Source organism: Phyllopteryx taeniolatus, chromosome 13 (assembly GCF_024500385.1).
Source record: "Phyllopteryx taeniolatus isolate TA_2022b chromosome 13, UOR_Ptae_1.2, whole genome shotgun sequence".
NCBI classification, from domain to species: domain Eukaryota; kingdom Metazoa; phylum Chordata; class Actinopteri; order Syngnathiformes; family Syngnathidae; genus Phyllopteryx; species Phyllopteryx taeniolatus.
In genome coordinates, this window is record NC_084514.1 from 26,582,235 (window position 1) to 26,597,587 (window position 15,353).

The 15,353-nt window shown below is 42.6% G+C and overlaps 1 protein-coding gene across 1 annotated transcript in view; it reads left to right on the forward strand.

Annotated features, from left to right (window-relative positions):
- Window positions 1–15,353, forward strand: part of setd3 (SET domain containing 3, actin histidine methyltransferase) — a 119,323-nt gene that overhangs the window by 100,394 nt on the left and 3,576 nt on the right. Inside the window, 1 exon segment of the mRNA XM_061794983.1 lies at window positions 822–907. Coding sequence (XP_061650967.1) covers window positions 822–907 — 86 coding nt within the window.

The window sequence follows — 15,353 nt, forward strand, 5'->3', positions numbered from 1 at the left end:
TCTTGATTGAACCGCTCTGGAGATAACGAAGGCTTGGGTGTAATCAGTGAAAATTAAGCAAAAATTGTGATTAGCCACAATTAATTCATGTTTTAACAAGCGGGGTAATTACTTTTTCACACAGGGCCAGGTAACGTTGAATAGATAATTTTTTTTTCCTTAAAAATCACTATTTAAAAAGCAGCTTTTTAAGTTCACTTGGGTTATATTTTCTGATATTTACATTTGTTTGATGATTGAAGTGGGGAAACTGCAAAAATATCCGAATTTGAGAAGTGGGGCCAATACTTTTCACGGCAGGGTACTTTTCATAAGTTTGCAGAACCAGCATTTTCTGAACATTTAAGTATTTAAGTAGTTTCTTCCAAAAGCATTTTTTCTATGTAAATGATGGTCCAATAAACAAGGTCGGGCAACTTTTAAAAGACTTAAACCAAAAAAAAAAAAAAACATCTGAATTGGCAAAACGGGAAAATGAGATTGGTTGCTATGTACAATGGCTGACTTTTCTTTAACTAGAAGTAAAATGAACAGAACAAGCATATTAAAACAAAAAACATACATCATGCTTGTTATTGCTCTTGTCTGGATTTATTAGAGATGCTTTCAGTCAAACCATAAATTATGTTGATGTAACTGAAATATCAATGGAATGCTTTGATGTGAGCTTTTTGTCAGGATATTTTACCTTTGTTGCCCTTCGTTGGAAGTTGTATTTATCTAATAATGAGTATGCAGACTTACAATTAGTATTCTGTCATATTCCGAATCAGTAGAATATTAATGATTGAATGAACTCTTATTTCTTTCATGATTTATAGGTCTTGTGTCTTTGCTCTGCACGCCAATGAATCCCCTGTTTCAGCACAGCTTCTTGCTTTTTTGAGAGTTTTCTGCATGACAGAGGGTAAGTAAAGCACACACTAACATGGAAAATTCTGATTGGGTCTGGTTTCGCTCTAAACACTATGTTTATGAACTCCTTAGTCTGTTTATTTCCACACAGCTCAGGGGGGATTTTGTCTCGTTCCTTTTAACAGAAACTCCATGAATCCTTAAAGTTTCTTGGAAACTCAAAGCTTCAGCTCCCCTCAGAGGTTATTGGATTCGCGCTCTGGACTCTAAAGGCCTCTTTATACTCCCACGCTCACGCGGCTGACAACGCCCGCATTGCATCACGTGACCGACGAATTGGCCCATGCGGCCCCTTTGCGTAGCTTGACGCGCACACGGCAAAAATGGTTGCTGCTCGTGGAACGCCGTGGAGATCTCTCGTGATTGGTCGATTTTAGTCACATGCTGTGATGACGTACTCAGCGTGCCCCTTGGTTCTACATACCATCTACGCCGTTGCCTACTTGATCGATTTTGCAGCATAATTAAACGTATCATCTGGTCATCTAGGTCCATTTGTTCTAGCAGACACTATTCCACGGTTGCCATTGTTGTTGCTTTGTTTCTTGTTACTGAAAGGAAAGTAAAAACGCCTACGGGAAATGGCCCAAAAAATGCAGCGGAAACTCCACCCTGTGGCGTCCTAGCCAATACCAGCCGTAGCGACATTGGAGGTGAACTGCAGTACATTTTCAAAACTGCACGTGTGGGTTGCGCTCGAGTATGAAGGAAAACTGCGCGCGGGACAGCCGCAGTGACGTCAGCGCGGTTGCCACCCGCACGAGTATAAAGAAGCCTTAACACTCCATGACTTTAATATACTTCTTAATGAGCCAGTCTTTTGTTGTCATGGCAGTATGGTTTGGGGTCATTGTCATCCTTGAAGATCCATTCAGGACCCATTTTCAGTGTTCTTGCTGAGGAGAGGAAGTTTTAATCCACCTCCATGTAGTGACTGTATGGAGGGTTTTCTTTGAGCCGTACCTTTTTTTTTTTTTTTTCCTTTCCATCCTCAAAATGCAGTGAGTTAAGTCGATGCCAAATGGTTTCATCTGACCATGGAATTTTCTCCTGTCTTCTCTGAGTCATTCAGATGTTCACAAGCAAACTTAAGGTACATGTGTCTTTTGACTCGGGTCCCAATTGCTTTCAGATCAATAACAGGTTTCTCCTGTGTAAGGCTGCTCCCCAACCTTTCTAATGATCATGCTCACTCCACGACGCAACATCTTGCATGGAGTTCCAGACTAAGGGCAATTGATTGTTGTTTTGGATTTTGCACTTTTAAATAATGATGGCAATAGTTGTCACCTTCTCACCAAGCCTTCTGCTGCTGGTTTTGTAACCCATTTCACCCCTGTTTAGGTCTACAACTTTGTTTCTGAAGTCTTTTAACAGCACTTTTCGTTCTTTTCCATGGTGGTATAGCGATTGAAAGTTAAGAAATTCATTTCTTGAACTGACTCCGGGTGTATTCATAAATGGTTGATTGTGCGCAGTTGTGTGCAACATGGGCACTCGCCAATCTGTCGGAGCCAGTATTCTGGCTATGTTGTTGGGGAGCAAATACTTATTTCACTCAGTACAATACATGATATTTCATAACGTGTGTTATTTATGCATTTTTACTGATATTTATATTGCTTTGACCAGTAATCAACCACAAAAATGGTTAATTTCATTCAGCAACTTACAAATTCACAGAGGGTGAAATACAGTAATTATTCCCCCAATGTTGAAATGTTTGAATTTGTCGACCAAAATCGTTCTCAATTGAAAAGATTGCTTATTTATGTCATGTTATGGACTGTACTTGATTAAAATGTCATGGAGACTCGAAAAGTAGATTTAAATCGTGTCCCACCACTAATATTTTTATGTTAGCCTGAAATCAAATTTAAATCACAATTTCCTGAAATTGTTGAGTTGACAATGATTACTAATTGTGCCATTATCTTGATTAATTATTGTTAAATTTGATTGTTTTTAAATCAGTTCACTTCTCTACTTAAAATACATTTGTAGCGATATGGGTTAAATAAAAATTGAATTAATTGAGGAGAAAAGAATGAGCTGGAAGCGACGCCTACGTCACTTCCGGTTTATCGTAATTTTAAATTACAGCGTTATAAATCAAGCTATTTTATATATAAGCGGGGCACCACGTCGCTTTTATGTGGATAAAATTTAGGAGAAGCGACGAAACCTTTTTTATCAGTCTCGGAATCTGAAGGTTGCTACACTTCAGAAAACTTTGATAAGACTTCTAGACTTCCAGAGTTTTTTTTTTCTTCAAACCCAAACACACACAACAATGCAGGTAGTGAATTTTATGGAAATTTTTATGATCTAACATGGGGAATCTACAGGGAAAGAACAAAGAAAAACACAAAACAAACAAAAGTACAGACAAACATTGGCAAAGGGAACTGATTTGTGATGTGAGATTGATAGAATGAGCGTGTAGTGAAATGCATATAGGTGGGGATTCCTGTTCTCGTTAATTTAAACTCAAATATGCACTAATCTGTACTTTTAGTAGACCACAATGTTGGACTAACTTGTCTTGAACACGTTTGAGGAAGGCGGGTCAAGCTTCCGAATTTTCGGCCAGCCCGGTCCACACCGGGAACATATGGATTTGGTGGAAAGGAAGAAGAAAAAAGGGGTTAAAAAAAAAAAGGACAGCAAAAAGTTCCTAGGCAGGACGTCAGGAGCCCGGGGTGTCTCGGCTCGCAAGACGTTCGGAACGGGCGCGTTGTGGCCACCTATGTTCCGTCGGTGTGAGCTCAGGCCCCCAAAGAAGGTTAGGTCGGAGCGCTTACAGGATGCGCTGCAGTCGGGGATTCTCCGACGTGTCCTTCGGGACCAAAAGGGGAGCTGGAAACCCTCTCAGTGTTTATTTCTCATTTTGGTATTATTTCGTGGTTTAAAACCCATCCATCCATTTTCTACCGCTTATCCGAGGTCGGGTCGCGGGGGCAGTAGCTTTAGCGGGACGCCCAGACTTCCCTCTCCCCAGCCACTTCCTCCAGCTCTTCTGGGAAGATCCCGAGGCGTTCCCAGGCCAGCTGAAAGATGTCGACTCTCCAGCGTGTCCTGGGTCGTCCCCGGGGTCTCCTCCCGGCCCCCCGATGTGGAGTTTGCATGTTCTCCCCGTGCCTGCGTGGGTTTTCTCCGGAACCTCCGGTTTCCTCCCACATCCCAAAAACATGCATGAATTGGAGACTCTAAAAAATTGCCCGTAGGTGTGAATGTGAGTGCGAATGGTTCTTTGTTTGTATGTGCCCTGCGATTGGCTGGCAACCAGTTCAGGGTGTACCCCGCCTCCTGCCCGATGATAGCTGGGAACAATCATGGAACAATGACCCATAACACATAGCAAATGGACTGCACTTATATAGCGCTTTATCCATCACAGTGCCCCAAGCGCTTTGGAAACCCTCACATCCACCCATTCACTGATTCGAGTGCTGCCATGCACGGTGCTGACAGGCCCACTGGGAGAAAATTAGGGTTCAGTGTCTTGCCCAAGGACACTTCGAAATGCGGACATTCAAACCAGCTACCCCTTCGATCACTGGACGACCCGCTCTACCTACTGAGCCACAGCTGCCCGACAGCCAATCATTTTTTTTGGTCTTTCAAGCCTTTACTGTCCAGCCAGGCAGAGGAATACTTGGATGCATGTGATGGAGCATTGACCTGAGTACAAATTTTTGCATCTTTTTGTAAGATGCAGAATTCTTTCTGTACAATTGCTTGAAGAAAGTGTCTTCTAAAAACTGGCAGTCTGTTTCGGAGTTCATTTTGAGTCCATCTTTAACCCGAAAAGGTCCAGCCTGCTCATCTTTAATAAAACCAGCCCATACCAGTAGCCTACCTCCACTTTGCTGGCGTCTGAGTCGAAGTGGAGATCTGTGCCCATTAGCTATCTAGCCACGGATCCTACCATCTGGTCCATTAAGAGTCACTCTCACTATCAGTCCATAAAACCATTGAGAAATCTGTCTTCAGATATATCTTGGCTGAGTCTAGACCCTTCGGCTGATGTCTTGTTCAGTGCTGGCCTATTTTTCCGGCTTTTCTTACCTTGGCCATGTCTCTGAGCAGTGCAGAGAGAGACAACCACCCAACAGCTTGCACCTAAGCTTGTGAGTAGACACGGCAAACGTTTGCCAGGCTGCCAATATTAGTGCCTAATAATTTTGGGGAAATTACTAGCTTCAGACAAAATCTCAATTTTGTCCTCTCTCCTGTCCTCCTCTCTCTCGCGTCCGGAATGGACGCATTAAACGCTCGCATTTTCCACTTTAGTCCATCACACGATGTTCTATTTTCCTTTTCGTACGCCTATTTTCCTTCATTTTGCCATTATTAGTTATTTTCTTTAGTTAGCCCCCTTTGTGTGTTTCCTTCTAGAACCCTTGTCGATGTCATTAAATATACCATAGAATTCCACTCTTGGTTGTATTTTGTGTGTGTTCTGAGTTTAAGTAAGCCTCTGTCATCTAGAACTCAAAATTTCATAAAATGTAGCAACCTTCAGATTACGAAACTGATAAAAAGTTTAACAAAGCTAAACTCAACCACGAACTCCCTAAATACAAGCAGCACATCGACTGTCCTACCAGGGAAAATAATACTTTAGACCACTGCTACACTACGGTAAAAAACGCATACCGTGCTATACCTCGTGCAGCACATCGACTGTCCTACCAGGGAAAATAACACTTTAGACCACTGCTACACTACGGTAAAAAACGCATACTGTGCAATACCTGGTGCAGCCCTGGGCTCGTCTGATCACTGCTTAATTCACTTAATACCGACGTACAGGCAAGAACTTAAATTCGCGAAGCCTACAGTGAAAACAGCCACCTCATCCACACGCAGGATCAGCACTGGGGCGCCCCAAGGTTGTGTCCTCTCTCCGCTGCTCTTCTCTCTCTACACGAACGACTGCACCTCAGCGAACCCGACTGTCAAACTCCTGAAGTTTGCAGATGACACCACTGTCATCGGCCTCATCAAGGACGGTGACGAGTCTGCATATCGACAGGAAGCGGAGCGGCTGGAGCTGTGGTGCGGCCGACACAACCTGGAGCTGAACACGCTCAAGACTGTAGAGATGATCCTGGACTTCAGGAGGCATCCTTCGCCACAGCTGCCCCTCACGTTGTCCAGCTGCCTTGTGTCAACCGTCGAGACCTTCAAGTTCCTGGGAATTACAATCTCTCAGGACCTGAAGTGGGCGACCAACATCAACTCCTTCCTCAAAAAGGCCCAGCAGAGGATGTACTTCCTGTGGCTTCTGAGAAAGCATGGCCTGCCACGGGAGCTGCTGAGGCAGTTCTACACAGCGGTCATCGAATCAGTCCTGTGTTCTTCCATCACAGTCTGGTTTGGTGCTGCTACAAAAAAGGACAAACTCCGACTGCAACAGACAATCAAAACTGCTGAAAGGATTGTCGGTACCCCCCTACCCACCATTGAGGACTTGCACGCTGCCAGAACTAAGACAAGGGCGTGCAAAATCCTCTCGGACCCTCCGCACCCCGTTCACCAGCTCTTCCAGCTCCTTCCCTCAGGTAGGCGCTACCGATCAATGCAAACTAGAACTAGTAGACATTCCAACAGCTTCTTCCCTCTTGCGATCAACTTCTTAAACACCTAACCTATAATTCCATTACAACAAGCTGGCAATTTTTTGACTTGAGTTCGTTGTCACATTTCTGTGGGGCCAATTATGTATTACTCGTGCACTCACTGTAGTTGTCTCGCCATGCTGCACTATTTGCATATACTGGCCACTCATGCCAGAGTAGCATCTGCTCCATTTGCACACTGATTGAGGAGTATCTGTAACATTTGCACAACCAACATTGTCCCAGATTATCGCACTACTCTTCACTTTAAACCGCATACACTCCTTGAAGTCTCAGCGCCCTTTGCACTATGGTCATTGCACCGGACTATTGCAATATTAGTCATTCGAACTGCTCTAAGTGCTAGAGGACTCTGCATCTTTTTGCACAATTGTTTTTTGTCAGTGTCTTTATGTCTCCAAAGTGTTTTGTAAATTGACTGTCTGTTGTACTAGAGCGGCTCCAACTACCGGAGACAAATTCCTTGTGTTTTGGACATACAAATAAAGATGATTCTGATTCTGAAAAAGTTTCTCGTCACTTTCCTTAAATTTTATACATATAAAAAGTGACGTGGTTCCCCTTTACTAGATAAAATAGTTTGATTTTAACAAACTTAAAATTGCCCCAAACCGGAAGTAACGCAGGCATCGGTTCCGGCTTAATTTTTCTCTCCTAAATTAATTATATTTTGATTCAACTCATATACGCTACATATTGGTGCCCCCGTGTGAGGAGATTACAAGTTTGTTAAATTCAGAACACACAAAAATACAAGATATTTTCAATAAGATCTAGACATTGCCCGACATCTTGGGTAGGGCATGGTCCGACATCTATGTATTCCGTTACCGTAGACACAGCGTTGTAGTGCTTGTAAACGTGAGAAAACTAAGATTAGCCTCTCAGTAAAACTAGAGTGTTAACTCTTTTGTGTGGGGAAAACACGTGGCGTCTGTGGCGGCCGCCATTTTCTCTTTTTGCTTTGTGTATTGGCGCCACGAGGTCGCCATGTGGTCAGTCACTTAAGACTTAGAGGTTTCCGTAGTTCGACATCTTTGTGTTCCACGTGACGTCATTGTGAGGTTGCAGCCTGGCTCTTCCTCGGTTGGTCTGTGCGCTCGACTGCCACCTCATGGACGTTTGCGTCATTATGTAACCTCCGACCCCCTCCTCCTCGAGTTAGCTGTTAGCCACCTAACCGCTAGCAAGCTACTGACGAACGCGACAAGTCCAAAAGTCAGGCATCCTCCTTCGCAACCCCACAAGGGGTCGCTAACAAAGCTAACAAAGAATTGGGTGCTGCTGCACATACTATTGTTAAGATCATCCGCAGCTTGGCGAATAATATGAAGCGAGACCCACGAAAGCCTGTGCCCCTGCTTGGAGGCCACCCCCCGAGCCCGGCCATCCCACTGTGAGGGTCTGTTCTGACTCCGACGTCTCTGACGGCTGATGATCCAATTAGCAATGACAAGTGTCCCGTCCAATAGACCGTGGGCAAACACATGACCGACCACTGCAATGACCAGGTACCACCCGTTACTAAAATCAAAATTCGTGGACCAAAACCCAGTTGGACAATTAAGTCTCGACAGTCTCTGACAATGACCTTTGAATCACTGAATCAAAAAAGACAAGCAGCCATTTTGACGTCTTCGAGGTAAGCTCACTGTTAATGACACGTCAGGGAAATTTTACTTGACAACCACGCTTGAACGCACATTCCAATATCACGGACTCGTGAATACTGCAGCAGACATCACGGTCATGTCCGAGGACGTGCTTGACTTACTGCGTGCCAAATTACAGCAGGAAAGCCATACACTCAACCTCCAACACTGCGAAATGACAATTAACCCCCTCACCTTGATGAACACCCAATTGAACTCACTCATGTGGTTACATTGGACAACAGGCCCACATTCCATAATTCATCCTGTGTTCGTGTCACCTGTCAAGTCAGTACCTTTGCTCATTGGACAAGATCTGCTAAGTCGTTTCATGCCAATAATTGACTATACTAGGCGCGGGATTTATGCACAGGTGCGGCGACCCCTGAGACTGCCAGAACACACTAGAGAATCCTCCCAGTGGTATGCTTTGAGCCTCCTGGATGCAGCGCCTCTACCAAAATCGCAGCCAGATGACAGCTTGACAAAATGGGGGTGCACACCGGTAACGCTGAAGATATCCACCAGTGGTCGCTCTCGCGACACTGACCATTCTTCCAAGCTTTTGTGAGATGCAAAACTGTGCCCTCTGAGTCGCATATTATGAGCTGATGATGATGATGATGATGTTGAAGTTGCCTGCTTTTCGTTTGATCTTTCTGTGGCTCGCCTTGGCGGCCACTCTTTCAATTCTTGCTTTCTGCGCGCTGCGCAAGCTTAACTCTCGTTTCTCCTTCGCTTTGCACATGCTGATCTACATTTTACTCTACTTTTGGTCTTGTGACCCCGTGGAGCTCACTCCTCAGCCACTCGGAGCCCCATGGAGCGAAAAAGGGGTCACACGAGACTCCGCCCACGATGCACCATGCACAAAACGAAGGATGGTCAACACATGGAAACCGGACTGGTCAAGCAGGTCCAACCTCAGTAACCTCCTCGCTACACCAAGTCCGCCAACGTATATGTTCAGCCAAGACACAGGTGAAACCGAACGCGTTGCTCCACCGCAAACTGATACCATAACGACCAAAATAAAAAACACATCGACAGCGACCCATCGGTTACTATCGAGACACAACTTCGGGAATGGCAGTCCAAAATCCCCACCACACAACGAATGGCTAACAAAGTAACCAATTCCTGGTTGCTCAGCAACATGCTAAAAGTAGCCATTTTAGTACTTGACATCTGCTGTGTATCTTTAAACCAAAATAGGCAGGCCATAAAAACGCTGTCATATGTGCTCCTAACGGTTTATGCTCACACACAGATTGCTAACATGTTGATGAACGACAGGCTATATGAAATTGCTCCCTTTCTGGACAATTTAACAATAGATGCAATTCTCCCACATTTGGGACCCCTCGGCTTAATTAAAATTATTCGGTCTACGCCCCTGATAGGCCCGACTAACCCTTAATTAATTAGCAGGTCCCCTCGAAATCTTGGTTTACAGTCATCAAAGAGTCCTTTCTTCGTTTGAACTCACAACAGCCCAAAAGTGACCGATTGACGATGGGATGTAAATACAGCAACAAACTATTTTCTTAATATCCAAACGTGCACGCAAGGCACCACCCACTGGCATTTGAGAGTACTGCAACCCGTGAACTCTCACTTGATGTTTAACCAAGGATAAATGTTTTAATATTTCATGAACACTGTTGGATTTATCTTACCCAACATTATACAAAATAGACACAAAGGAATGAAGACGCTGGTTTCTTTTTCTCATGAGGGCGTATGGGAGATTGTTCAGATCACAGTCTCTCAACACGCTCTAAACAATCTCCCCCCTCGCTCCTGCATTTATTTGAAATAGGAGGGATTTACAAATCATAATGTTCTAAGCAATAAGACACAACACAAAATATTTGATAATAAGAGGGTTTTTCCCAGATATAGTATTCTAAGCAATAAGACACAACACATAATATTGGACCAACACCTGTCACGACCCGACCACATCCGATCACGTCCTTGGTCCAGGCGCCCTTCCATCGGATGATGCTGAGTCTTCTTTTTGAAGGCGAGACATCTAAAATCGTCCATTATACTAATGCAAGCTAAGCAAATAAATGATAACTTCTACAATTTATTTAACATTTCCCTCCTGTTTATCATGTATTTGCAAAATTCTCATATCATTTTACAGTCACTTCATTTCGATTTTTAACTCTAGAATCATTTTTATGAAACAAATACATTTACACTCAGAGTAAACTTGTCATACATGAATGTTGTAGTTTAAACATCGTAATCATCTGCATCAGGAAACAAATAAGTTAAAGCAAAATCATCATTATCATCATTATCATCATACAGTAATGGATACATCAGCTCCATACGGTTCTTCATGTGGGTTATGGCTGTGGTGATTAATTTACTGATTAATGCCCGAATGCATGGGATACAACAACATCCACATAATGTCAGAATGGCTGCAAAAACAGCAATTGATATCAATATTGGTGAAATTAGGGTTTTATATTTACCAAAAACGTCCATCCAGCTGTCCCACAAGGAGGTGTCCACCCCAGAGTGGTTCTTCATCTTGTGATTGAGGGTCCGTAGACCATCGATGGCTCTGGTCAAGCTGCCATCCGAAGCAGTATTGTTTGGAATGTATGTACAACATTGTTCTCCAAACATACCGCAAACACCTCCCTCTCTTGCGAGGAGCATGTCGACAGCTATGCGGTTCTGGAACGTCATTAAAGAGGTAGCCTTGAGCTGCTCATGCACAGCTTCCAACCCACTCTGAGTCCAATTTCCTAATCTCTGTACATTGAAGTGGATGTAGTTTATCCTATCAACATTTTTATTAATCGTACACTACCAGCATATGAAGTATTCAAATCCTCCTGCAACTTGGTCAGCTAATTTGTATTGATTAGGAACCCCACGAGGAACACCTATGGCGTCGATGTATGTTTTATGTTGGCTAATTTTGCCTCTGCCAGGATAAATCTCTTTTTTGTCTATGTCCTTTTGCTATCTTTTGTGACCAACTGGACCAATCATAACCTGTTTCACCAATAAGGTGTTCCCATCCAAAGCCTATAGTTGCATACCAGTCATATCTAAATCCCCAATTCTGCCCATTCTCTTGAGCATCATTGGTGAGAGCCGCATATGGAATTATGATTAAAGCAGCTTGATTTTGGGGGGCACAAAATATTAAACCTTTTTGCCGCGTTTGGAGGCCATGCCCACAATTTTGATCATCAGCTGTACTCCTTTTGACACGAGTTAATGATTCAAAATGTTTTATTATTGGGTTTGTCATATTGGTCCAGTTGGTAGGTGATTTTCTATCAAAAAAATGGGTTGTATCATTTAGGTTGGGACGTCCCATGTACCACAAAAACAAAACCAACACCATAGTAGCCAAAGTTGCTACATAACAACTTATCGAATCTCATAACCAACGTGGGTGTGCCTTTCTGCTGAGTTCTCACTAAAAGGGTTGGTGTCTTTTTTCTTCACTGACCAGCAAGCGTTTTCAGAATCTACACATCTGCTCCCGCTCCGTTATCAGACTTTTGCTCACCTTCCCAATTTGAGTACTCAGCTGAAATGACTCTTTTACAGTGTGTTAAATGAACCCACGTGTTTCTTTCTGCTATTTTTTAGGGCTGTAAAGTGTCAATTTATCTGTGCCACCATCCCTCCGGTTGAGACGTGACAGCATGGCTCAATATAGCAGCCCATTTGAATAGTTTTTTTTTTTTTTTTTTCCTCTCTGTGCTAATGTAAATTTCATTTTGTAGTTTTTCACTTTGTTTTTCCCAATAATTACGTTCTTGTTGTGGAATACTCATATTGGCTATCAGTATAGATTGTACCATCTTTATTTATCATTAGTTTGCATGCCTCGGTTAATGCTACTAATTCAGCAGCTTGTTCAGCCAATTCCTGACAATCATGGCCTTCATCAAGTAAGGGTATTAGTGTGGCTGGATTTAAGGTTGTGCATCGCTCAACAGTCAAATGTGGTTGTGACAGCAAGATGGCAATGCAAGATAAATGTCTTGCAGGTGATAAAAACGCCATATTGGTTTGCACTAGGAGAGCAGACACTGTATGTGGGACCTTAAGGGTGAACTGCTCTCTACTGCCGTCAAGGCTGCCACAACTGCTCTGACACAATGTGGTAATGCACACGTTACGTTGTCCAGTTTAGTTGAAAAATAAGCTATTGGTCTTAGCTTATCACCGTATTGTTGTGTAAGTACGGAGGTCATGCAATAGCTTTTACAATCTACCATTTGAATGAATGTTTTATCATTAAATTTGGAAGGCGTAGCGCAGCACTGGACACCAAATGTTGTTTAATGTCACAGAAGGCCTTTTCTGCCTCTGTACTCCATTAAACAGGTGATGTCATTTTAAGGTTGTCTTCATACATTAATTTTGACAATGGTGCAACAATTTCTGAATAATTTGTCCTGTAAATTGAAATCCACCTCCTCATTCTCTGTAATGTTTACACAAGAGGATTTGTTGAGTTGGGAAGCAGGCTGGCTTAGTCATGCGGTAGTTTGTCCGTATTCTCTTTTATTATTATTTTTTTTAGGGCAGTCACGTGCAATGTGGCCTTTGTTTCCACAGCACCAACAGATGGTATTATCATAATAATTTCGATTTCTACCATATCTTACTCTCCCACGGTCTCTGCCGCGTCCTCTAAAATTATCTCTCTCTCTGCCTTGATAGTATATTTCTGCTTCTTCGTCGAGGAAGACATCTATCTTCTCTTTTTTTTTTTTTCTAACACTCTTTCTGCGTTGAGGGCATGATTAACATATTCCTCCAGAGGGCCAGTTGCTAGGTTTATCCAATGTTTATCTACCCATCTGTTAATGTGTTCTTTCAAATTCGCATGTAAAGCATTTTTTAACTGTTGTTGATAAGGTGTGATGCCGGCTACGGCCTTTTTCACATCCTCATTAGTCCAGGTCCTATAGACCAAAATAGTTTCTTTCTGGTCCTCTTGTATATTTGGATTTGCCACCTCAATCATTGGATATAAATCCATGTCTCCCTCGTCTGAGGTTATATTTGTTATTTTGGGAATGGGAGAAAATGTTTCTACCATAGTTTTAGACCAATTCATTTGTACCCCTCCTGATCGTAAAATTCGTTGAGTTTCTGACTCTTGAGTTGGAGGAAGTTCATGAGGTAGCAAAACCGGGTACAAGGGTGCTGATGCTTTTGTTTCCTCATTTTTTTTACAACTTTCTTCAATTATCTTTTTCTCGCTAATTCTTATTATTGGTCCTGTCTCGTCATCTTCCTGTCTTTGAAACAACATATTTTTATGCCTACCTTCCTGCTCTTTTTGTTCATTTGTTAAGTGTTTCTTATTCTCCCTTCCTTTTTCTCTTTTAGACGCCATGTTTAACCAGAAGAGTAAGTCGTCAAATCCATCTTTTTGTATTTGTGATATATCATTTTAGTGTCGACACTTTATTTCGTTTTGAAGTTGATCTATTTTTTGCTAATTTAGCTGGCCAGCGAAACAGTATTTGGTTATCCACGTGTTTAAATGTTCTATTTTGGAATGGTTTTGTAGTTGAACATATTTCCAATCTTTACACGTTAGGTCTATTTTTAGATCCGGTTTACTGTTATTTATTCCCATTTTTGTGAATTTGGAAGTCAGTTCATTTGCACCTAGAGTGACCTAAATACTGACTTTATTCAAAAATGACAGGGTGACAATAAATGTCTGAGTTTTGGTAATTCTCAAGCTTCTACCCCAGTCAGGGCGGAGAATTCTTGCCTTTGCTTCCAAACCCAGTTGTCACTTACAATCCAGTCTTATACATTCATACTTTTACACATACACACGATATTAGTAAAGTTTTTATAAACACACGGAAACACAGAAACACGGAATTTAAGTACGTACAGGACCCAGCCGTCCCCGCGGAATTTGTCGGACTCCGCCGTCCTTCTGACCACTTGTCAGTGACTAGTATTACACAAGGTTTATTCTGCCGCAGACTTCTTCGTCGCGCAATTCACTCACTCTTTAATCCTTTTTTCCTAAAAATTTTTTGTTAAATTTAACTCACCACTCGTCTTCAATCCTGTGGATTGTCGTCAACCTTCAGATCCCAGTTGAGGAGAACGAAGACCAGTCCCGTAAAGGGTCTTACTTGCCGTGGCCACGGTCTCTTAACTGGAAGTCGGCTCCACAACTGGAATCCTCGGGTGTGTTGACATCCGGCTCGAAGGACCAATTTAATGTTGGATTTATTTTACCCAACATTATAAAAAATAGACACAAAAGGAATGAAGACGCTGGTTTCTTTTTCACATGTGGAGGGCGTATGGGAGATTGTTCAGATCACAGTCTCTCAACACGCTCTAAACAATCTCCCCCCTCGCTCCTGCATTTATTTGAAATAGGAGGGATTTACAAATCATAATGTTCTAAGCAATAAGACACAACACAAAATATTTGATAATAAGAGGGTTTTTCCCAGACATAGTATTCTAAGCAATAAGACACAACACATAATATTGGACCAACACCTGTCACGACCCGACCACATCCGATCACGTCCTTGGTCCAGGCGCCCTTCCATCGGATGATGCTGAGTCTTCCTTTTGAAGGCGAGACATCTAAAATCGTCCATTATACTAATGTAAGCTAAGCAAATAAATGATAACTTCTACAATTTATTTAACAAACACCATTTCGTTGGTAAAACACACTACTTCAGCATTCTGCGTGCTGCAAAAAGGTTTCACATCATTGACAGCTCCATCTGGTGTGCTGTTTTTGTCTTGTATGATTTAGTTTTATACCTTTCAGTGGTGGTGGGGGATGAACATTCTTTGCAAGGGTCTTGTAAAAATGGCTCAAATCTGTTTATTAGTCAGATGTCTGTTTTGCATTAGGTTGTTTCCTCTTTTTTTGCCCTTCGCTTTAGCCACCGTCCACAGCCACTCTCTCGGGGTTGAAGAAACACTCAATGCAGGCCAACCAGATACCTCAGCAATCTGCTGGTGTTCTGTCCTCCCTTTTGGACGCTGTCCCATATCCTTAGGCTATGCTGTCAGTAAATTTCAGGGAGCGCTGCTAGATGATCCACTACCGTTTCCACAGTCCCCATCCTCTTTG